This window comes from Barbus barbus (genome assembly GCF_936440315.1).
Source record: "Barbus barbus genome assembly, chromosome: 50".
Taxonomy (NCBI): Eukaryota; Metazoa; Chordata; class Actinopteri; order Cypriniformes; family Cyprinidae; genus Barbus; species Barbus barbus.
The window spans coordinates 12,722,173-12,746,976 of NC_136728.1; the positions used below are offsets into that span (position 1 = coordinate 12,722,173).

At 37.5% G+C, this 24,804-nt stretch overlaps 1 protein-coding gene across 3 annotated transcripts; it reads right to left on the reverse strand.

Annotated features, from left to right (window-relative positions):
• Positions 1–117: 117 nt before the first annotated feature.
• Positions 118–24,523, reverse strand: LOC306868484 (solute carrier family 45 member 3). Of its 3 annotated transcripts, none has more exons than XM_079414671.1 (6): positions 24,458–24,523; positions 10,707–11,050; positions 6,599–7,426; positions 2,358–2,623; positions 1,610–2,045; positions 118–1,035 (listed from the first exon to the last, which is right to left on the reverse strand). In XM_079414671.1, the coding sequence occupies exons 2-5, from the start codon at positions 10,852–10,854 to the stop codon at positions 1,626–1,628; spliced, it is 1,662 nt and encodes a 553-aa protein (XP_079270797.1). In that variant the 5' UTR covers positions 10,855–11,050; positions 24,458–24,523; the 3' UTR covers positions 118–1,035; positions 1,610–1,625. The 3 variants fall into 3 exon arrangements, with proteins under 3 accessions (XP_079270797.1, XP_079270799.1, XP_079270798.1); XM_079414673.1 differs by lacking the exon at positions 24,458–24,523 and adding an exon at positions 17,621–17,680; XM_079414672.1 differs by lacking the exon at positions 24,458–24,523 and adding an exon at positions 12,584–12,691.
• Positions 24,524–24,804: the final 281 nt, after the last annotated feature.

Below are 24,804 nucleotides of genomic sequence, written 5' to 3' on the forward strand. Positions count from 1 at the left end.
CATGAAACAGTGTTACACTATATTTCACTTATGTGACTATTCAATAAGAAAAAGTATATTCTCCATTGGAAATTTATTGAATAGTGAAAATGATTTATATATGCCACTGTTGCAGGGGACAAACAGACACAGCACAGCATGACATGATCACAGGCATAACACAACACAGATATAACATGATCTGAAACCTGCCAGTAAAACAATATTGCTCATGGCATTCATTTGATGAAAATCACAAAGGAAAATATATATCTGAATTTTAACTGTAAACAATAGGCATACTGCATTAGATGTGATAATTCACCACTTTAAATAGTTCTTTTAAAATAAAAAAAGGAAAGAATAACATTTTGTTCGCATTTAAAATATCAGTACCTCTTTTATTAGTTTATTGTGCTGTGATTGGACAGATGATTTTTCAACTGGACGACAAGTCCATCCTGAGAATCTTGCCACTTTTCACACCCCATAACACTCATACACATAAATCTCCACACACACACACACACTCTCTAACCAAAGGCGAGTATACTTACAGATGCATTACTTAAATTGAACATTAAAAATCTTAAAGTTTTGTAAAAGTAACCTACTATGACAGAAAAGTCATTGGTGATGATGGTTCGCAACACTTTGAATAGGTAGCTTAGGTCTGTGTGTAAAGTTACCTGTATAAAAATATCCCAGATTGTCATTTGAACACCAGATTGAGATTTTATACATGACAATATTGTGCTATTAGTCTTGGTGACCAAGATTTCAGGTAAAAAATTAAGACACTTTTGTTTGATAAACAAGTCAAACAAGATTAAAGTACTACATAAATACAGACCTCGCCAAAACGGGTTGCATAAAAATTCCCATGGGGATATAAATATATGTATATATTATCAATTTAAAAATATATATACAATAAAATAGTTCTTTACAAAAAGTTTTTAAACACAACAGGAATTACATCAAGTCCAGTTTGATGTGTCCATTGGTCCCATAGAGATATGAGAAAGCACAATTCATCCTCAAAGCAAACGTGACCTATGAAGAAAAAAGGATAAACAATGCAGTCAGTAAAATATAGTACAAAGGACTTCCATAACTTCCATTTGAATAAACAAAATAAACACTTTTGGAAAGATTTGAAATTTGAAAGATTTGGGAGAAAAATATTGCGTTCTCTTGCAAAAGGATTACGTTCCCCCAGAATTTGGTATTCTCTCGCAAAACATGTTCTCTCATTGCGTTCCCCCAAGAAACTTTGAATTCTCTCACAAAAGTTTACCCTTCCCCCAAAATTTTGTATTCTCTTGCAAAAGTACTGCATTCCCCCCGAGAAACTTTGCATTTTCTCACAAAAGTATTGCATTCCCCTGAGAAATGCTTTGTTTGCAAGCAAAACATTTGCATTTTCCACCGTCTTCATATGACTTCCATCACAAAAGTTTTGTGAGCAAATGCAAAGTTTCAGGAGAACACAATACTTGTGTGAGAGAACGCAAAAGCATTGAAATGTAATTTTTCCTCCCATCTCATTTTTTTACCATCCCTTTTTAGATTAGTCAGTAACATTTAACATGACGCTTAGTAAAAGGTCAACTGTGAAATGACTCACATGATTACTGCTTCTTTCAGCTTCTGAGGTCCTTTTGGTCAAAGATGATGTGGGTGGCGAAATAGATGCCAATGGCACCAAAGATGGCAGAGGAGGCAATGTACGCAGTGACGGACTCTGTGAACTGGACGATCATGCCCATGAAGAGGGTAGGGAAGACCTGAGAGAGAAGGAAGGTGCTGTCCAGAATGGCAAAGTCTAGTCCCACCCCACGTTTCTCAAAATCCTCTGACTCCAGACCAAGGGGGGCACCGTTCTGCTGCAGAGGTGGGTAATACTCTGGTTCATCTGTACTGTAAGGAACATGCCCATTGGAAGTGCCACTCTTGTGGCTGAGATCTCCACGGCCGTTGTCTAGTGTCAGACAAACAGAATCCCTTGTGATGGTGAATCCATTTGTGTGCATTTTTTTGGTTTTGCTGTTTTGCATGAACACCTGAAGGATGTTAGCGATGAGAAGCAAGTGAGACATATGAAACAAATTTATCTAGTTTTTATTATTTATTATTTTCATGTTATATATAGACACCATAAAGGCATGACAGTAAATGATAAGGTAAATGTTGCAAGCTGGATTCTAACCAGTTCGAATTCGGCTTTTGGGATATATTTTAACAATGTTTTCCTTTCTAAAAATAGTGAAAAAAGTAAAAAATAAAGTATTGTAAAAATAATTTGAGTCTATGTACATGATGCAATTTTCTATACAAGAAAAGACAGAAAATATATATAAGTATGAAATGCCTACCTCTTTTTCTTTGTGGTAGTGGCAGGTAAGCGTGTAAGGCAGTGTCTGCAGTGTGGCATAGGCAAAACCAGTGAGGGCCGACATAGCTGTGACCAACAGGACACTCTTAGACAAGCAGATGACCAGAGCGGAGATGGTGAAGCACACCATGCTGCTCAGATAGACCGTCCTGGACCCAAAGAGACACACTAATCTGCTCATGACCAACGAGAAGGTGGTTGAGGTAGCACACTGCAGGAACAAGCCAAGGCTGCCCATACGGATACCTGCAGGGGTGATGTTAGAGAATTTCACATGAGAAACTGGTTGGTTCTGATTAGATAATTATATGATTAGATAGATTCTGATTCATTATCATTTAAAGGGGTGGTTGACTGTTTTTTTTCTAGGCTTGATTGTGTTTATGAGGTACAGTCTAACTTGTGTTAATGCTTTGTTTAAAAAAAAATAAAAAAATAAAAAAAATCGCATTATTTTTCACATAATTTACCTTTATTCCACATCGCTTTGTCCCTTCTCCTATAAGAGCACTGATCATTTCCTGGTTTTATGAAGCCCCTCCCTCAGAAATATGCAATGGACTCAGATTGGTTAGCTGGTCCAGTGTGTTGTGATTGGCTAAACTGCCTCTAGTGCATGTCTAAATGTCCTGCCCCTAGCCTCAGCGGCATGTACTCCGGTTGTATTGTAAACAATGACGTCATCAGTATCACTTATCAATTTGAGCCGGATTGAGATGTAGCGGATATTAGTGAAGAGGATCACCCAAAACCTGTGCAAGCACAGCTCTTAATGGTATGTTTTTTTGTTTGTTGTTGTCTCATATTTTTAGATACAGTATTATTCGTAAATGCTACTGCTTCTGTTAGCTTTTAATATATGATTTTATCCTGATAAAAGCTTTAATACAGTACAGCAACCGCCTCTCTGTTCCATGTATAACGCCTCTCATAGCTATGTGAAAAATATTTGTCTATCTATACACATAAAATGTATAATTGGAACAGTTTATTGTTGGAGCTGAGCTGGTGATATGAGAGAGAGATTTGCAGAGCAGAGTGTCTGCAGAGGCAGGGCGACGCGAGGAACAGAATTAAGAGCCGCTGCTTTAGAACATTGATTTTGAAACTTGTGAATCCATTAGAATCGTTACAAGACAGAATTGCGATTCATATATGAATTGATTTTTACGTGCACCCCTAGTTTTCACTTCCTCTTCTCTGAAGCAGCACAACATGGTATTGCCCCCTTTGTTGCATGTTCCCGGGGGCGGGGTTTATCTGGGTTTGTGATGTAACAAACCCGGGAAGTAGCTCGTTGTAGTGCCTACCAGCCATTTTGTAGGCATGAACCTACCAGAATTTTAAAAGATGATATCTCTGTTTGCATTGAACTTTCAGCGCCGCAACTTTGCAGATATTGTTTATGCTCAAACAGCAACATTACACATTAACTAACGTTAAAAAAGTGAAATCGCAATCAACCACCACTTTAAGTATTGATTTGGGTGAATCTCAGCATTGCATAATCGAACATTTTTGTATAATGGGACTTTATAATGGGAATTAAATGATATTTAATTGTTGTTTATGGAAACATGCCTTAAGTTAGATAATTATATGAATGTATGTATGTATGCTGTTGTTCAAATGTTTGGGGTCAGTAAGTTTTTCTGAAAGAAATTAATCCTTTTATTTAGCAAGAATGCATTAAGTTGTCAAAAGTGAAAGAAAAGACATTTGTTATGATACAAAAGATTTCTATTTCAAATAAATACTGTTCTTGAGAACTTGAGAACTCTTGAGCACAACTGTTTTCAACATTCATAATAATAAGAAATGCGTCTAGAGCAGCAAAAGCAAAATGCTCTGAAGGAACGTGTCACTGAAGACTGGTGTAATGATGCTGAAAATTCAGCTTTGGCATCACAGGAATAAATTACATGTTAATATATATCACAATAGAAAACAGTACAGTTCTAAACTGTATTCAAATTTCACGATATTGCTATTTTACATATGATCAAATAAATGCAGCCTTGGTGAGCATAAGAGACTTCTTTCAAAAATCTTACTGACTCCATAGAGTGATAATATACGGTATACTGGTAATTATCACAAAAGGACACCGGTGGGCACACCATTCTTTTCAACAACTGCATGTCCAGGTAAACAACAATCCCCAGCCTTTGTGATTTTGACAGATGAGGTCATTTCAAACTGTTTGCTTTGCCCATTTGAGCATAAAGGAGAATGTTTCTTTTGAATAAATCCTACGAGTGAAGTTTACTAAGGCATGTGTTTGCAGGCTTTGGCGTTGTACTTCAAACAGGCTAGGAACTTTCCTCACAGAAGGAATTCATAATTTAAACATAAAACTGCAGAGGGCCGAGATTTTCACTGTAGTGAACAAGTATCTCCAACACTTTTTGTTACATTGCGGTCGACTACACTGACAGATTTCATTTGTTTGTACACTGATCTTGACCACATCTGTCAAAATGTTTTGCTAAAGGAGCTTTCTGCTGGTGTCAAAGCTCAGTGGGAGAGGTCCAGATGCTAGCTTAACATGGCGTAGATTGTTGACTAGCTAAAGACATGCATTTGTTTTTATGAACATTGCTGGAAGCTCAAGCACCAGGCTGAGAGAGGCCACATGTGGAGGTGAATACAAGTTCACAGTGTAGAGACAGATGATATGGCCAGAGGACGGAAATGACAGACCACCAACAGCAGGAAAGCAATTTTATGGACAGTGAAAAAGAAAATACATATATTCCTTTAGAAAAACTGCCTTTTGACCGCAGACAGTGAAATGAGGTGAAGGTAATATTCTTTACGATGCTTAACTCCATGAAACAAACACTGAGATCCTTTATTTTCATTCTTGCTGTTTAATGAGAGCCTCCAGACAAAACTGATAGTCTATGTGCAAACATTAACCAACAAAATGTCCCTTAACGTTAACAAAACATTAACAGGAACGCCTCTGAGTGGGAATGCATGACGCATGACTCAGAGAACGACTCTGAAATAAATAATATCATTAATCATTAATCTCTTGGGAAATCAAATATTGCATGACCTGCTTGAAATGCAACATTATGACAAAACCGTTCTGGATTCAGATCGTTCAGTTCAGCAGAAAAGTTCTGCTTAGAAACTTACTCAACACCTAGCTGCAACTGCTCCTCGTTGACTTTTATTGAATGAACAAAAGCTGAAACATTCTTCAAAACATCTTTTTTTGTTTTCCACAAAAGTCATGTTTCGAAGGATGTGAATTTTCATCTCTATAATAAATTTGCATGAACTATTTATTTCTGCATCATGTATTTCTGAGTGAAATTCAATTAGAAAAAAATAGAAAAAATAATTAGATCATGAAAAGTAGGCAATTGATTCATGACCAGGGCTGTATTAATTGAAAATGGCTTAGTGTGATTATCAAATTGCTGCAAATGCAAGACTGCAAATGAATTTAATTAAATTTATGCGATTTATGCGAGTGCAGCACTGTGTTCGTTTACACGCGAGCAGCTCATGATCTGGTGTTTTTCAGTATCCCAGAGCAGCTCCACATAAACAAATTTCTGCAGTTTTGTCATTTATATCGTGCATTTGGAAATGCAACCTGTGCCAATCATCAAGTTTTAAGAGCTCTACCTCTTAAAGGTTTTAGAGTTTAGATTTGTCAAATTAGAGAGGTACACTTTAAATACATTTTTTATGTTTGCTGTTTATAATTGTTGTTTGTAATGAATGGCACTATAATTTATTGTTATTTTATACATATACTTTTCATCCCTGTTCTGCCCTGAATACCGTTAAATTTAAAGAATTTGTTGTGGTAAAAAAATAACTGTTTATAATTTTTATAATGTTTATAAATGTTTTGTTTTATTTATCAGTATTTTACAACATTTCTTAATATAATAATAAAATGTGACTTGTACACCGATTGTGCAACTTAAATGCGTTTTTATTTTTTTCTCTCAGCAATGCCATTTTTACCCAATCTATTTTCTGGTAAATGCCGTAATCACACTCTTTTTTTTTTTTTTCAGATTTTCCCTAAATTGAGCAGCCCTATACAAGGCCAAATATGAGTTTACAAATCAATTACTAATTTAAACAGAACAATAACCTATAGCGGACAAAGATGAATCACTCAACATAAATGAATCACAAAAATCTTCTTTAAGAAAGTAAATAGGGTCAATTTTGATTTTACTTACTAACCTTCATCGTAGCGTTGCCTGAGAGCGGTACCCGGAGCGGCGCTGGGAACTCCTTCGTACAATCCCTCGCCGACAAAATCTGTGTAGAAGAGCATGAAGGACATGACACCCATCCAGCTGCAGAGCTGCGCCAAACACAGCTGTTGCATGACAGGCGGCACGTGGCAGTAGCTGCGATAAATGGCCGGTGTCATGGACCAGCAAGTCCTCAGCAGGCACATGAGCGGGCCGGACTTCAGAGCCCGCAGCTTACACTGAAACAGATAGCAGCATGAGCGCGGAAAACACCGTCCGGGCTCCGACGGCCCCGGTTCCACGGTGGACGAGGGCTCCTCGGACACTTTCATGGTCACTAACACGCTGACCACGAAGATGAGGATGAGGAGGAAGAACAAGCACTCAGCCTGACCACCCAGGTAGAAGGAAAGGAGCCCACCGCTCCAGTCCAGGGCGGGTAGCAAATAGCCTACACAGCCTCCAAGGCTTACCATGAAGGAGAACATAGCGAAAGCCTGTCCGCAGTCATCCCGTTCACGGTAAAGGTCCGAGAGTAACGCCTCCAGTGGCGTAAAGCACACCTGTCCGCAGAAGTCCAATAGGCCTACTCCTAGGATGAGCAGGCCCACCTGGAGAGCCTGGTTGCGGTGGGTGTTGCCCCAGCTCAGGTTGGCGGCCAACACATCAGCATGCGGTATGATAAAAAGGGCTAGGAGAACTCCCAACGACAGCAACCATATGAAGGGTCGCCGTCGGCCGTAGCTGCTGTTGCAGTGATCGCTGGCTGAGCCAATCAGGGGAATGAAGAGAAGTCCCAGGACAGGTCCAATACCTAACGAAAAAGTATATGAATATTAAACAAGAAAAAGTTTTTGCCATTGGAGTCAACATGTCAGAAAATCACATCCATGGCCTCTATCTTTTGGCTTCATCTTCAGCCTGCTGTAACGCTGCCTGTAGTTTAAGGTGAGCAATCTCTGGCTCTGCTCCCTCGTCCCCACAGCTTTTCTAATTAGAGCAGATGACTCAGTGCACTGGTTAGGCACTGATTCCCATTTCAATTCATGTCTAGATCTTCAGCAGCTATTTTTATTCAAGTGCGTGGTGGAAAGATGACCTGAACATGCTCAAAATGCAATTAAAAGTTCACTGGAGTCAATTTACTTGGTGTACATGGTAAAAATCTTAATAGGTTTAATGGAAAAAGAATATAAAAACACATGAATTAGTTAAAAGTATATTGTGAAAAATTGCATACAATTAACAGGAGCATTATTAATTATTACTATAAATCAAAATTGTTTATTAAGTAAAAAATGTAATTACCAAATTATGTTATTCATTCCTGCAACGACAAAGCTGAATTTTCAGCATCATTACTCCACTATTCAATATTGCATGATCCTGCAGAAATAATTCCAATATGTTGATTTGCTGCTAAAGAAATGTGTCTTGAAATGTTTATTAGCGGTGCTGGAAACAGTTGCTTAATATTTTTGTGGATGCATTTTTTTTTCAGGATTCTTCTAAGAATAGAAAGCTGAAAAGTACAGCATTTATTTGAAATAGAAATATTTTGTAGCATTAATTAAATTTGTAGTATCTTTACTGTCACTTAATTTAATTTTGTCCTTGCGGTACTTGAAGAGTAGATTATATTTGGTATATTTTGGAGCCTAATTTATGATGGGGGGGGGGGGGGGGGGGTGGATCATGGCAATGTTTGCAAATTCTCACATGCTACCAAAACACATTTCCACAAGAGCTGTAAACCGGAAAATGGAAGCATATGTGGAATATCACACCTAAAACAATCGCATTTAAGGCACTGAGCAGGTATCGAAAAACCATGTGTAATATGAGGAATACTGTAGAGAACCTTAGAACTGCCTACCCTAAAGAGATTTATTTAACAATGTCGGTCAACTGCGCCTGTAAGTCAACACAAGCTGTTTTTTCCCAAAGTGGAGGGAGAGTGGGCTTCAGCCCACTTCCTTTTAAAGGTGCCGTTGTACTGTTTACAACAGTTCGAGACAATTAATCATATGACTCTTTTATAAACTACACATTGCAATTCATTATAGTCATCCTAATTGTTTCTGTAGCTCCAATGGAAAAGCATGGCTTTAACAAAACCAAGTCCCATGGGAAAAAAACGTATGCCTACAATGCACTGTTAGTTTGAGAAGAGGTCACAAACAACTCATCACATGAGCATCAATGTGGTCCAAAAAGCCCAGACTAAAGGAATGTACTTCTCAGGTCACCATAACATTAAAATGAATAAAATGCCTCCAAACCCCACTCCATTAAGAAAAGTCCAACAAAACCTCTGGAATCACGTACAACCACACACAAAACCTTTTGAAAGCACTTCTATTGGCAACAACATTATGAGTTTATATAGCCTGTGAATGGAACTGAGCACAAAGGATCTTTCTTTGCTTTCCACTGCAGCTGTTGACACAGATAGCGGTGTGTAGTATGTATTAACACACTACACATCTTCTGTCCGTCTGGTGCAAAGTGACCACATGCACGTTTGTGAACTTATTTTTTTCTGTTTTGGTTGCAAGGCAAATAGACTTAGAGAGAGATTCATTTACAGCAAAAGCCATGTGGAAGCCATTTGTGAGCACAAAATTATGTATCTGTTCATATGTCATGCTGAAAAAATCTCAAACACAGAGGCTAAATATTTAGAGTCATAGGTCTGTTTATTATAGGATGAAAAGAATCAATTTATTTTAATATATATAATATTTTTTTCATTTTTTTCAGGATTCTTTGAAGAATAAAATTTTATCTATTTAATGAATCCTTGCTGAATTGAAGTATTAATTTATTTGAGAAAAAAAAAAATGGCCCCAAATTTTTTTTTGCAATGTGTGTATATATATATATATATATACACACACACACACACACACACATACATACATACATACATACATACAGTTTGTCCTGACTATTCCAAGCGTTATCATTGCAGTGGGTGGGTGTTTCTCTTTAACAGTCCAAAACACATTAAATAAAGCACGCACATCCATAATAAAACATCCCTCACACGGCTCCAGGGCATGAATAAAGACCTCCTGTAGCGATTCCATGCGTATTTGTAAGAAAAATATCCATATTTCAAACGTAATAAACACTTTTCTCTCACTTCTGCTGACTGTTGTACACGGAAGCTGGCTTCCTCTTTTCTTTTATCATCCAAATTGCTTGCCTTTCTCTCAAAGTCAGCTCCCTCATCCTGGTTTGTGTGTTTCGTCATCAAATGCAAGACTCTGATAACTGATGACACATTCCCTGCTTTTAATACATGAAGAATTAATGCAACAGGACACAGCTGATCACTGAAAGACCTGTGAGCCAACTTTTCCAGTACTTATGCTCACATCAGATAGGGGGATGAAACATTATGGTAAAACATTATGTTTTGAAACACCCAATAATAAAATGTGACAATTTGTAGTTTTGTCTCATATTCATCTTTTAATCATATTTACAGATTTCTTGACTCCACAGCAAACAGAGCAATTTTGTCTTTACTGTTCCAATACTTATGGAGGACACAGCACTGTGTATATACAGTGCCCTCCATAAGTATTGGAAATCTCAAAACAATTACCTTGAAGTTAAATTTTTGAAAATGCATTTCAAAACTCCGAACATTATTAGCAGAACATAGGAGGTGAGAAATGTAAAAAGTGCACATTTAAATAACAGTCCACTGCCCAAACCCACTAAATCTGAGAAAGAACCTTCCGGCTCCAAGGCAGCCCATGATGACTATATTATCTGATGAAAGTCCAGAGGAAAGTCCCACAGAATTTGAACAGGATGCAGTAAAACTATACAAGCTTCCACACAGCTGCTGACCCCTCGAGCCTTTGGGCCTCTTCCTGCAGTCTGGTGCCTTCCAATTAGCACCTGATTACCACCTGGATGGGGCAGCGAGTGATTTGGCCAGTAATTATGATAATGACCCCCATTATAGGATCGACTCCTTAGTGGGAAACAACCTTGACTTGCTGTTTACAGCACGGCCCTTCATTAACTAATCATAAACCCTAGTTGGACATTCCAAGGTTAGGCTGAAACCTTACCTAAGACCATGGTCATGTACTGTTCCTCCACGCCAGCCTCCAGCAACAGAGGGGGCACGTAGGTGATCCCAGCTGCCACACAGATCTCCAGGCCACACGTCAGCGAGTTGAGCAGGACCAGACGCCACTGAGACCTCCATCCAGTCATATTTACACAGGAAGGGTTCACCTTTCTCCCGTGCGTCAGTGTGAAAACTCTACTCAGTCTTCCAGGAGAAGGCGAAAGGCACAGGGTCGGGTGCCCAGGGATGAGGTGGGCGCGTTGGGTGCGGGAGAGCAGAGATTCGGACTCTCAACGGGCTCAGATGTACTAGGGGATCCATTGTGCCTTCAGCATTCTTGATCTGAAAAGAAAAGACAAAAGGTATGCATGATCTGTTTTTGTGGTGATCACTAAAAAACACATTCCCATTCCTGCAGATGTTGTTGTCCCCGTTCCTGGCCCTCCAGCCACATTAAGGTCACCCTGCCTGACGGCCCGCCTTCCCCTCGCTCTGTCATTAGCTCGTTCACTCAGAGCTGATTCGACCGGGCCTCCTCACTGCAGTTGCCACCTCTAATTAGCAGCCTTTGTTCATGAAAAGCAACGTTAATGAGTCAGATTTTTACCGCTTCCAGTGGAGAACAGTGCATTGAGAGCATTACTCTGTGGCTGCTTTTCGTTCACCAGGGGAGATTGTGCAATTATGAATTTTTTATGACTAATATCAGGGTTTGTTTTCTTCAGCAGGTCATTCATGCTTATTCTGGAACATTCCAGTGGGAACAGAGTTTCAAACAATGATGGTTGTTGACAAAGTCTAGGAGTCTGAACTGAAGTTAACAAGTAATTTAACTCTATTTGTTTATTTTTTAAAAACAAATAAGTTCACAGTGGTATTCATACCGAGACACATGGATTCAGGTTCAAATCCATCCAGTTAAATATTCAGCTAAAAAACTGAAAGAAAAACTTATCTAGTGCTTGAGATTTGCTCATTTCTAAACATTAGAGTGGCAAAATTTAATACTATAAGCAAATGTGAAAATACAAAATATTAGACAATCAGTTATTGGAAAATTACTGTACTTCTGTTCAATGTGTCACAAAACTATATAGAAGCCCATTTCTGCCACATAAGAAAAAAAAATCATACTTTGGTTTATGCCATAAAAAGTCAAAATGATGACATGGTAAATCATACGCAAAAAGTAAAAAAAAAACTTTTTGTCATAATTTTGGCTTTTATACGAGTTGTGTCATAATTATGACTGTCATATTTTTTTGATTTTTGTTGATTTTTGACATTGAAAAATAAATTGTCCAGAAGTTCTTTTAAAAAAAAAAAAAATTGATTCATCAGTCTTTATTGTTAGTTAGCACATGCACAGCCTCTTAAAAAAGGAAAAACAGAACAGTACATTAAAATCTGATGATGCACTGTTTCATAAATCACCTGAACAATCAATAAATCCATCTAATAATCAAAATAAGCATTAGTTGCAAATGCCAAGCTGTTCAGATCTATCATCAAATCTGCTAGCTACAACATTTACCACCACCAATGACTTCATCCACAACCCACCGTTCTTCTCCATACACGTATAAACAATGCATCTCATATGAAATACAACACCAACGCACTCCCTCTCTGAATATCATTTCCTCCCACAACTCTCCCGGGCAGGACATGTCAATCAGGTGAAGGACGTCTTCTCTCAAAATGACACGAAACTTCCAACAACACAAGCTTTTCATATTCTGACCTTGCAGAGAGAGGCTATTTGCTTTTCGAATGCAAATAATTGGTGCTAGAACACGAATGAGAGGCAAAGCGCACTAGAAAATATGACTGAAAACAGATTTCAAAAAGAACAGACCATATTCGATCACTTACTTCACTCTGGTAACTTCAGGTAACTTGATTTGCTTCAGAGTTGCTCTCGATGATGTTTAAAGTGCTGAAACTCTCTCTCGATTACATCAAGCTCTTCCTCAGCTACGATATTAAACCACGAGCGACGGCGAGTTCTGCGTCTCTGGTTCTCTGGCGCTGACTGTCACCCTGCCATCTGATTATGAGACATGTGTGAGAACACTCAGAGCAGCCGCCACCTTTCAGGAGGATGAAAAACAACCAGGTGCTAAATTCATATTTGGTGTTACATTCCTCCGTCTATGTGGGCCATCTGCTCAACGTTGGCAGATATAAAGCATATCATCTCTACATTTGAAGAATCTATAAGAAACTTTGTGGAAATTATTTAAATCTACAAGTTCATTTTGTATTTAGAGCTTCATTAAACAGGTTTTTAAATAGGGCTATAGTCAAGAGACCAAAACAAACATGTAACAAAGACTTCATTAGCATTTGTTATTTCAGCACCATAGTGGACTTATTTTAAGTATTTAAATAAATAAGGAAAATATGTTTAATCTAAATATAGAGGAGTCTAAACAGCTAGCATTCATTTTTGCATTAATGGTTCAAGACTTTGTGAAGTTGAGAAATATCTAATAATGATCTCATCATAAAGTCCATTATTGGATGGTCAAAGAAAAAACAACCACAATACTTTTCACAAAGCATATGCCAAAATGGGGCTCCGCAGACGCAACTATTTTACACCCATTCCTTCAGTCCTGAAAGGAGCTCATCAGGGGTCTATCCCAGTCCATCCCTGTAGGACCTCCACCCTGCTGTCCCAATTCCTAGACAACCCCCCTGCTTTTCACCCATCCCTTGACAACTTCCCCCACCTCTATCCAGAACTAGCCCTCAAGGTCATCCTTATTGACGACTTTTCTAGAACTATTACAAAAGAGAAGCACATTAATGCCTGCTTTCCCTGAGTCGTAGTTAATAGACTTTCTAATGTGGATGGGTTGAATTATCTCACCATCTCCAACTCTCACCATAGTTCGGAAATGGTTCGTTTTTAATTAATTAAACTATATCAACTCAATTTATGGCATAATTAAGCATTATTTAATTAAATGTGATACTGTTTAATACACCATTTCAGTAAACATCAAGTTTCATATTAGTTCACTTATATTTTAGTTACAAGTTTGTAGCTTGCAGGACCATTTTTTATCCAAGCAAACCAAATTAGCAGAGTTTTGCTCCTAAATGAACCAAATGAATCAGTTGAATTGATTAATGATTCACTCAAAGATGTCACTTGCTTTGTTCCTTAATGAGTAGTAAATGTTTTTTGAACAAATAGGTTGAGTGAATTATTCAATGACTGACTGAAAAAGACACTTGTTGCCATCTACTGATGACTTGCAACCTACAGCAAGAAACAAGTACCAAAAAACCTTCCTTAATAATACACAAACTGACAATCTTTCTGAAACCTGCAAACAGAGACAAGAGGAGCAATACAATTGACTCAAAACTAATCAACAACCAAGAAGTTAATGCATAATACATTTTAGGAATAATATTGTTATTTGGTTTGTTCTGCCATTTTCATCTATGAGCAACAAACAGTAGCTGTGTTTCGTTTCTAACTGAATCAGTGTTTCTGAACAAATTGGTTGAGCTGAGTTGATTCAATGACTCACTCATAAAGATATCACATTTCATTCCTGAATGAGTCAGTGTTTCTGAACAAATCAGTTAAATAGATCAATGACTCACGCAAAAAGACAGTCACTCGTCACTCATTATTGTTAAAAAGCTTAGGATACATTTTCTACTGTATGACTAGTGCATCATTATGACTAACCTTGTATGAGTAAAGTTAAATGCAATCATTCAGCTTCACTAACCATGTAAAGCAGGTCAGATTTATATGAATACCATAATTTGTAATGCATAGCCACATACATTTACTTAAAGAATTCTCAGCTCAAAAATTATGATTTAGGCAAGTTTACAAAGTCAAAACAAACTGTTTTACTGAATAATGAATAAGAGATTAAATAAAAGTATGAGCTTAACATTTAAATTTAGTTCTTTAAAAAAAACAGGTACGAGTCTAGATTTTACTTTTGAAATCAACATTAGGCTATGCCACGGAACATTCTTTTTATGCAATGCAAACTAAGGTCAGCAGGATTGTGTTATTCGAGTTAATTTCAGACCCTTGTTACCAAGGGGAGAATTTGACATAATAAAAACTGACAATTCAAGGAGATGTGTCACTCACGAGGCATTAAAAGTGTTATCATGCCAGTGGTATCACGGTTCAGAGACACAGGGGAAGCTGAAAGTTATAAGTGGAGCTACCGTATAGAATTTAGCAGCATGTTTGGCGTGCCTTAAATTATGTGTCAAATGAAAGCCACGTGTGTTTGCTTTAAACCAGGCGTGCCTTTACCGTGACATGAATCACGCTAAGCAAAGGCACCGGGTCATTCAACCAGCACTTTTACATCTTCAAACCATTCCATTATGTCTACTGATTACCGAAATGCACGTTTTTCATAAACATGCTCTAACTACCTGATCTGAAATGGTTTTAGCATTGCATACCAGGTTAAGGATCCTTTGACACCACCACTGCTCCTCTCACACACCACAATCCCAGACCTATTCAATAGTGTAACCCCCTCTGCCCCCGCAGATAAGCTTTAATGGCTCTGAAGGGCATTATTACCATACAAAACAGGCTTTGTGAACATTGAGCCAATGTTAGTAACTTGATATACTGAGGAATCAAGCCCTTTCAGTTAAGCTTTTATCAAGTCTTAAGAGTTTTAGAAACACTCTTAACAACAGCCCGAGTGTCTGAGCTTAAAGCCGAGGAGAGCATTTCTCCAGAGTGACATCAGAACCACAAGCAACAGTGGACGTCCAACCAAAAACCTCAGATGATGTTCAACATGGTTTGGCAGAAAGTGAGATGAGACCGAGGCGACAGTGGAGCTCTAATCCCACAATTTAACATTCCACTTTGACAAGCTATTTAGCAATCGACTGCATATCTCGGACTTTGTCTTGGACTCCTTCCTGATGAACCCTGGTCTTGATTGTAGAGAAGGTCCCAGCATAATTCTTCTCTTAACCGAGATCACACGACTTTGGGTGCATAAATCTTATCCAAGCATCCGTTAAGGCCAAAGTATAGGCCTACTTCACTTTTTACGCGTATGCGAGGGACAGCGTACTGTGCGTGTGACCCGAATTTCGTCATCAGAATAGTAAGTGGGTACTGTACGCACACCGCCAGATTTTTGTAACCTCGTGTACTTTGTACGCGCAGGTCGCACATGCGCATTTAACTCCCTTGCAGTAATTAATTTATCCACAATGTGGCAACTCTGCCGTGGGGTATCAATTCACAAAGTAGCCGAAGAAAAACTGCATAAACAGAACAAACCAGAATGCGGGTTAGCTACAGCGACAATGGAGGCCTACATAGGCGAGAGATTGTGCAAAGAGGTTAGAAAATACCCTCATTTGTACAACTGTAGCATGAAAGAATACAAAGATATTTACATGTGTTTTAACTCGTGGCGAGAGATTGCGCAAACACTGGCCCTGTTAGGCCAGGACAGGTATTGCAATTTGGCGCAAAGCGCATGCATCGAACGTCTGTGTATGCGTATGAGTCAAATGAAGTATACTTTGCAAGGCTGTGCGTACGACTGTATATTTTTAGCGTGAACCCTCACCCCAGCACTTGGTCCCGATCATAAGATAAACCTTCCCTCAAAGACACACAGCAGTTTGACATTTTGTTCTCATGTTGTTCAATAAAAACATCTGGATTATTAGAATATTAGAGACATGTAGTAAAATTTTAAGTTAAAATGGTATAAGGTTTAATTGTTGAAAGATTACTGTGGTATAGAAATAAAACAATTGTAAATTAACTACTCAAAAGTCACTAGTTGACATTACAGAAAATACTTTGAAGTTACAGATATTTGCTGATGATCAGCATATATATCACAACGATTCATTTCCATAAGTTCAAATAGTCAATTTTAATTAATAGTTTCAGAATTTAATGTATTGTCCTATGCAAGCATCTTGCATGTAGTAAAATGTTATAGTAAAATATTTATAAATGTTTTTATTAATTTCTATTTTTACTAAATTTGTGTACATAAAATGTATATATAATTTCCCTTGTTACTTTAGCAGTGTAGTAAAAACATGCCATGATTATTTTTAACTAGATTTTACTGTATTTTACCTCCTGCACTCAACTGCATATCACGGTTCTTCTGATTGAAATAAATCATAATTTCAGTTAATTTTAGAACAAATACATAATTGTCAAGATATACTTAATATCGTCAACAATGCATTGCAAAAGCAAGAGGTTGTCTTCACTGAACTGCAAGATCCCACACTTTCTCACCCAACAGTATCAGGTTCAGGTGCGGACACACAATCTGCCGAGGCTGTTCACACTCAGGCTTTATGCAGCTCCCGGGAGAGGAGTGCTGAGTTATCTGATAGACACTGGATACAGAAAGACACTTATCAGGTCAAAAGAGAAAGGAATGTGGGCTGCTGATGACCTGAGAGACACATTAAAGCAAGCTCTGATCCTCTCTAATGGAGTGCTATGAAATTACCGGAAAGTTCTGGAAAGGACGGACTTATAAATGAACTATATGATTCATATATTTATATTTAAAATTTTAGATCTACGTCTGTGTGTGTGTGTAAACACAAACACATATTATTAATTTTTATAAAAAAATATGTAAAATATTTTATTTTACAAAAATGTAGAAATATGTCAAGCAATGCCGAGTTTATCATCATTCATGGCCTTCACAAATACCAAACACTGGAATTCTTCTCAAGGTAGTTAAAGCATGACTTCATCGCCCTTGAACTTTCAAAGCAGCCAGATTACACACATACACACACATTTATCTCACAGCATGCACAATTTGCTACAGGGCAATATCAGGATGGAAGAAAGAAAGTGTTTCAGTTATACAAAAAATGAAATCTTACCAAAGACATTCAACAGCACACACCGTCCATGTCATTAACTCCTTCTGCTACCTTTAGATTCATTCTCCCGCTTATTCTCCCATTATAATGCTCTTTCTTATTTGCCCCGACCTGTGTGATAGAAAACCCCTTGTGTGGGTCAGAAATTCTTCTCTTAGACACCAAAATCCTGTCACCTCAGGCCCCAAACAACACTAAATGTGGCCCTCAGCACAGCAGCCAAACACTGATATGAAACAAAGAACGGATTCATATCAGTTCCACCTCAGGACTGTATTCTCTCCTTCCCCTCCTCTTGTCCAGCCCACCCACCAACCCCCTGATCCATCTCATTTCCCTAGCTAAAAAACCCTGCAATAATGGCCCAGATCAGGTTAAACTGCGTATAAGGACAGGCCTTTCTCACACCTCTACCTCCCAACCCTGAGGCCAAAATCTTCTACAACCACCCCCAAACTTACCTCAACACCAAAACTTAACCTTCACACTAATGCACTATGAATGTGTTGGCCAAATCTTTGCCCATACAGTGCCCCATTTACTTTCATTGTATAGGCACAAACAAACTAAGACATCCTTTACAGAAGAAGGAGAGTCATACAGGTTTGGAAACAATGACATAATATTCATTTTCGGGTGAATTAAAACTTTAAAGTAAGATGCATGACTCAATGTAGGTACAATGAACAGGTACAGTTATTGCACTATTTGGTGACGAAATACAAAACAACTAAAATGTCACAAGTATCATCAATCAAGGGTAACTGATTATTTACTTCACAAAATAACCTTTGTGATTCAGACCATGTGTGGTACATCATTGGCTGAGTGCTAATGTTCCTCCCTATGTATCGTCTTTATTGCGTTGACTAAGTTTATTGCCATCTATCTTTGGTTCATTAAATAGTGATTATGTTAGCACAAGGAATGATGAAATTTTCTGAGAAGAGGACACACTCCCAGTTACTGAGGAGAAACAGCCCTTAGGCCTGTTTATTACTATGAATCAGTGGATCTGTTGGGTATTATGTATGAGTAAAAAACACTGGGACTGTTGTTCAAGCATTATCTAAAAAAAAATCCCAATCATTTCCCTTGTATCACCCTGAAGGTATTATTTCGTAATTGCTTAAACTGCTTACTAACTAAGAAATGAGAAAGCCTGGACCTGGTCTGTATGTTTTTTTGATTCACTAAATGAAAAACCTCACTAGATTCATTTGTTCTGGAATCAGATTACATTTTTTGCGCTGTTTTTTTTTTGATTCATTGAAAATATCTGCCGCACTAGATTTATTTAATCTGGAGTCAGAATACACTGTTTGTGCGTTGTTTTTTGTTTTTTGATTGACTGAAAAGAACTGGCTTAGTAAAGTAATTCGTCTGGAAATCAGAGTTTACTGGTTGCAGGTTATGATTTTTGATTCACTAAAAAGAATTGGCTGACTAGATTCATTCGCTCTAGAACCAGACTTCACTGTTTGCACTGATTGTTTTTTGATTCTGTAAAAAGAACCATCTCACTAGATTTATTTATTCTGGAATCAGACTATACTGGCTGCGCTATATGTTTTTTGATTCACTAAAAGTACTGACTCATTAAAGTTATTCGTTTGGAAATCAGCGTACACAGGTTGCGTCTAGCCTATGATTGCAAAATAGGTGGAAATTTCCAGTAAATTTCAGAAACATTCCTTTTTTTTTTTAATCTTCTGGGAATTTTTGGAAAGTTTCAGGAAATTTACTGGAAATGTTCCACCCCTTTGCAACCCTACTCATAAGACTCAGTTCATTTGGCAGTCTGACTACAGAAAGCTAAAATTACCCATTCAAAATTAAATATTTCAGAAAGTCACAAAATCATGGTCAGTAGTCAATGCCTCTGTAATTTAAAGATCTATGTGAGTCATGTAAGAACAGACATTCACCAAATGAGTCATAGTAAAACATACTACTGAGCAGAATTAAAATGCCTCTCATGATATATCAAAAGCTCCTTCAATCTACTGTAGACAGCAGTCTATCAAAGTTCATTGCCCATTCTAATTCAAAAATAATGAATATAATCAAAAAATCCCAATTTAGATGAAGTTTCCATATAGGGAACGGAACAAATGGTGCCACAGTAGCAGGCACAGCCTTGCAGCCATTCCCAGATAGAAAATTCCATCACACAGGAAACGCAATTTGGAAATTACAATCATTCAGGAGCTCTTTCTATGTTTACATGCCCATCCATAACCAGGGATTGACTTTTTACTGCCTGCACCTCTTAAAACTCACCTGGTCTATTCTTGTAGACGTTTATGTCATGGTTTTGGAAACAGCTGAACTCGCAGTGTAAAGTTCTATTCAAGTAGAAATTCCAGATGAAAAGGCACTGGAATATAGCTTGGGTGTGGATGTGTACAGTCTAAAAGACACACATAAGGCGCTCAAACACACACTGAATCAACAAAACTTGGAGACGCTCCACCAAAAAAACATTTATGACACAACAATAGCCAAGCTGAAATGATCATCAAAGCACATGGCCATACTGACTTAAATCACAGTTTATCCTTTCAAAGAGTTCAGTGCGTCTCAAATATCAAAGGTCCTTCTATCCTTTTCACTGCATGAAAGAGACCTTCTCCCCCAACCCATATTTATCACTGTCACTCAGACCCTGAGTTACTTGAAAGAACTTTCATTTCGTCCCCTTTCCTAGCATATACAGAATCTGTTTATTCAACCAAAGAATCAGTGTTTATATACGAGGCTCTTCTCCCACCCTTCAGTCCATGTGGCTTTTCTCTACCAACATCTGGTCTTATCACCATGGGAAAATGACTCGAGACGAGTCTCATTTATCCTGTCCTCAGGCCCCATGTACACCATTGTGATTTTGACCTGATGCTCTGCATAAAAGTATTTCTTGCTATTAGAAAAACAGCTTAGCTTTGGGGCCTCCACTGCAGACATTAAATCTGTGGATGCTTTATTTGCGACCCGTAATGAGGCCTCCATGAAAACACTGAAAAAACTTTCTAAATTGAATTATGCACAAAATGGACGTTTATGATGCAAAACGTCTAGCAGTCACATTGTTGATGAGCGGCAGAGGCAGATAAAACAGTTCTAACTTACAAACAAATCCTTAAATGTAGCTTTTAAAAGCCCCAGGAAAGCATTCATGATGATAGGTTTACAAACCTTGACTCATTTTTCTTTAGAACCAAAAACATAAACAGTTGAGACAATAGAAAGACCAAGATTGCATCGCCTAAGAATATCAGTTGGTCTCGTGCAGGGTTCAAAAATAAGGATTTTTCTGCTGGCAAGGCACAATGTATATATATAATATATATACAATACACAACAATATTGCACAATGGCAAGGCACAACAATAGCCATGTATATATACATATACATATATGTAAAATAGAAATAAGTTCTTTAAAATTGTAATAATATTTCACAATACCCTTTTTCCTATATTTTTAATTAAAAAAAATCCATTTTGGTAAGCATTTTCTATTTGTATTACATTAATATAAAAATATACATAATAAATGTATATAAATTCACACACTTTTGCTGAAAAACAATGTTAAACATTACAATCATCTCTAAGGCGATTTGTTCAAGGACATACAAAAAAGTCGTCGTAGTTTCTTGCCAGTTGTTGTGACTATACCAAACAGCATCTTTTCAAAGGATTCCAAAAATATCCTATGTACAAGGCTTCAACTCCCCAGTTCTTTGTAATAAAAGTTATTTGAGACCACGTACGCAGAGGCAGAAAATAAACAGTTGGTAGAGCGATGTTGAAACACAGTGTTCCCACATTCTGTGTCAGTACTCAGAGGCTTTCATCACTATTGTCATCTTGCCATCATGTTATTCTACAAGTAGGAGGGTGACATGACTGAAAAAAAGCTACATATGAATGAATCCGAATTAATATCCTTCAAATCATTCTTGCTTGTTGTTATACAAGATGGGTCATGAGAGGTTTGCTGGTATTCTTTGGACGATGGGCAGATAAAACCATTTGAACCGCACTGCCTCAGGCATGCAGTGCAAAGTGTTTCATCACAAAATCTACTTTCACCACCATTGTCTTGAAGTCCTAAGAATATACCACATCAATCAGAGTATATATTTCATTTTCTAACTTGAGCAGACATTACTAGCTCAGCCTGGACTTCGCTGGCAGCTCCAATTATTTACTGAAATCCAGTCCAGCAAACATTAAAGGATTAAAAAAATTGAAAGGAATAAACTGAGCCAAGAGAATGGAAGGTGCCTTTCCAAAGCTGGTTGGTGGCCATCCGAAACCTGCAAACTTGGCCCTTTGGTGTAGACATGGAGACATCCTTCACCTTAAGCCAGCTGGCAATAGTTCTGCATTACAGGTTAGTGGTGTAAACTCCGACCTTGAGGCGAAGGGAGGCTTTCTGGAATGCATTTGTGTCTTTTAACGACAATTTGAGCTCCATCAAAAGAGTTTATATAACTAGTTGAGTTACAAGGCGAGTTAAAGCAACTTAATTAGCTAAATTCCAGAAGTCAACTGCTTCTCTTCTGTTGAGATATTATAGGGTAACTAGAACAAGGTGACTGGAACACTGATTGGATATACTGAGGACAGCTCAATATGCAACAGGACCAACATATAATCTGAAGCAGTCCATTTAGCCATGAGTTTCAGACAAAAAATAATAATAATAATTTTTGCCTTAGGATCATTTAAATGTCAGTAGTTAGTATATTGTTAGTATTATAACAACAACAACAACTGTTGTTATTATTATATTACTACTACTACTATTACTACTATATTTCATAAAAAACTTCTTACAGTCATTTAGATTACAAAATAACTTTTATTATTATTATAATTGTCTATTTGGCAATGAGTTCCATATTACTTTTTTCTTATGATAATTTAAACTGCAGAACAACTTTGCATTATAATATTAGTATTAATAATGCTTATTATAAATACTGTATAAACATATGCAATGTAAAATAACAAATACCAATTATTATTATTATGAAAAGTTGTAATAATAATGAGTCACTTTTACATTTGACTACTTTATATAATAATAACAACAATGATAATTTTTGGTTATTTTAAGTTACTTTACTTTACTTTTTTATATGTGCAGACATACAATAATAATAATAATTTTATTTCAAATTGTTGTTGTTGTCATTACTATTAACCACAAAACAACTAATAATTATTATTATTATTATCATTATTGTTTTTATTATAATTATTATATGTCTACTCTGCACATATAACTTAAAATAACTAAAATTATTATTGCTGTTGTTATACAAAGTAGTAAAATGTAAAAGTGACTCAAATAAAGAGGATCACCATTTAACTTTCAACCAAAACGTGTTCTCTTGCACAGCGGTAAAGGTGCTTCAGTATAGTCTAGAGGGCTAAAAGAGGAGCATGTGTAATTAAGAAAACAAAATGCCTTGACTGGCTTAAGAGGCTCTGCAGGTTGCGTGATCTGATCCGCTGTTGTGTAGTATTAGTCGAGCTGAGTACAGCTGGCCTGGCAAGGGAATTTCGGGTGAGGAACATTTCTTAAGGAAGTAGCAGATGAACCCTGTTAGTGCTGGATCTCAAGCCCTAAAGCATCTTTATGCTCAGCTAAACTTAATGAAAAAAAATCTTATTAAATTAGGTTTGTCTGTCTGGTATAAAAGAAACATAGCAGAGGCACACTCCACTCTCCCACAGAGAAATGAGCTTTCAAATGTGTCATTTTCTGTTTATTAAATAGTTTCAGGCGAACAATGTCAAGAGAGACTGCTATAAATAAATACTTGTCTAGACTCTCCATAAATATTGTCTAGCTGTCAGCAGTGACTCATAATAACTGTGCTGGTGGATGGAAATGTGACCAAATATAACCACCTTTGCAGCTTCGGTTCATTCCGTTTGAAAATATGAACATCTGAACCAACATGCAACATGTTTGTTCAGTATCTTGCATTTGGCAAATGTACATGTTGTTGTTTATTACATTATCAATTTCGATTACAATAAAGACTTGTTAACCTGGATCATTCTGAGTCGAATATATTCGATTAAGACGGTTCTAGGTTCAATGAGTCAGTTCGTTCAGAATCTTTCAGACCGATTTTAGGAACTTAAACGCGTCACTCTAAAAGAGATGATCATTTAGAGAGCTTGAAACGCTCTTTAATACGACGAAATATAACTACATGACTCCCAAAAATGCTGTCTAGGCAGGCAGCTCGCTATGTTTTGAGACACAGCCAAAACATGAGGCAGAGACTAAACAAAGTCTCAAAATAAGTATTTACAGGCTCCCCTAGCCATGAGTCAAAACTGCGGGGGTTTCACCAGATGTTTACAGCTTTAGAAATGCTTCAGTTGGGAATAAAAATCGACTCTAATTGTTAAACAGTCGATGCCACCCTGGCACTTGGCACCTCATACAAATATAATGGAAACGCAGAGTAGGCTACAAGAAGTTTGAGTTTAAATGAGTCAAGCTTTAAACGTTAAACTTCCCAAATAAGCAAACCAGCTGTCTGTTTCTACAGTAATAAAACAAGCTAAATGAAACCTCGTGCAAACAACGCTAGTCTGTGTTTGTATAACGGTACAATCATGTTTGCTGTTCTCCTCTCCAAGTGATTTTATGCGGCGCGAGCGTTATCATGTAGGAAGCGGAAGTTATTTTGATTCAATGAACAAGTTTCTCGCGTTTAGCTCGACCCCATCAATGGCTTCAAGTAAAGCTCATATATAGTATACAATCACTTATATAGAGAAGAGAACAGGCGGCTCTTACCTTCCAGACGCGGCTCTCGTGTGTCCGCTCGCTTCCACGGACGCTCCGCTGTTTCCCAACTTTGTGGGAAGGACTCAGTGACGTGCTGAAATTATCCGGGAAAAAGGCATGAATCACTGCTCGGACCAGGGAGATGTAGCTAGAGGATGGGATAAATCCTCAGGTCAACCACAAAAGAAGAGAAAAAAAGTGCACGGAATTTCACTTTGTTCTCCGTCTTGAGAGCCACATCCGTATTTTACTTTAGACTGAAAAACAGAGTTTCTACTTATTTTCAACAAAATAATTTTGTTTCTATTAAATGGAATAGCCTAATATATAATTTAGTACAATATAATAGCATATAG

Excerpts from the sequence above, each read along its gene's own strand:
- LOC306868484 (XM_079414671.1), bottom strand. The coding sequence starts at position 10,854 with ATGACTGGATGGAGGTCTCAGTGGCGTCTGGTCCTGCTCAACTCGCTG. Across the intron at positions 2,624-6,598 it reads CAGGCAACGCTACGATGAAG|GTATCCGTATGGGCAGCCTT; the intron begins GTTAGTAAGTAA and ends TCACCCCTGCAG. Across the intron at positions 2,046-2,357 it reads ACTACCACAAAGAAAAAGAG|GTGTTCATGCAAAACAGCAA; the intron begins GTAGGCATTTCA and ends AACATCCTTCAG.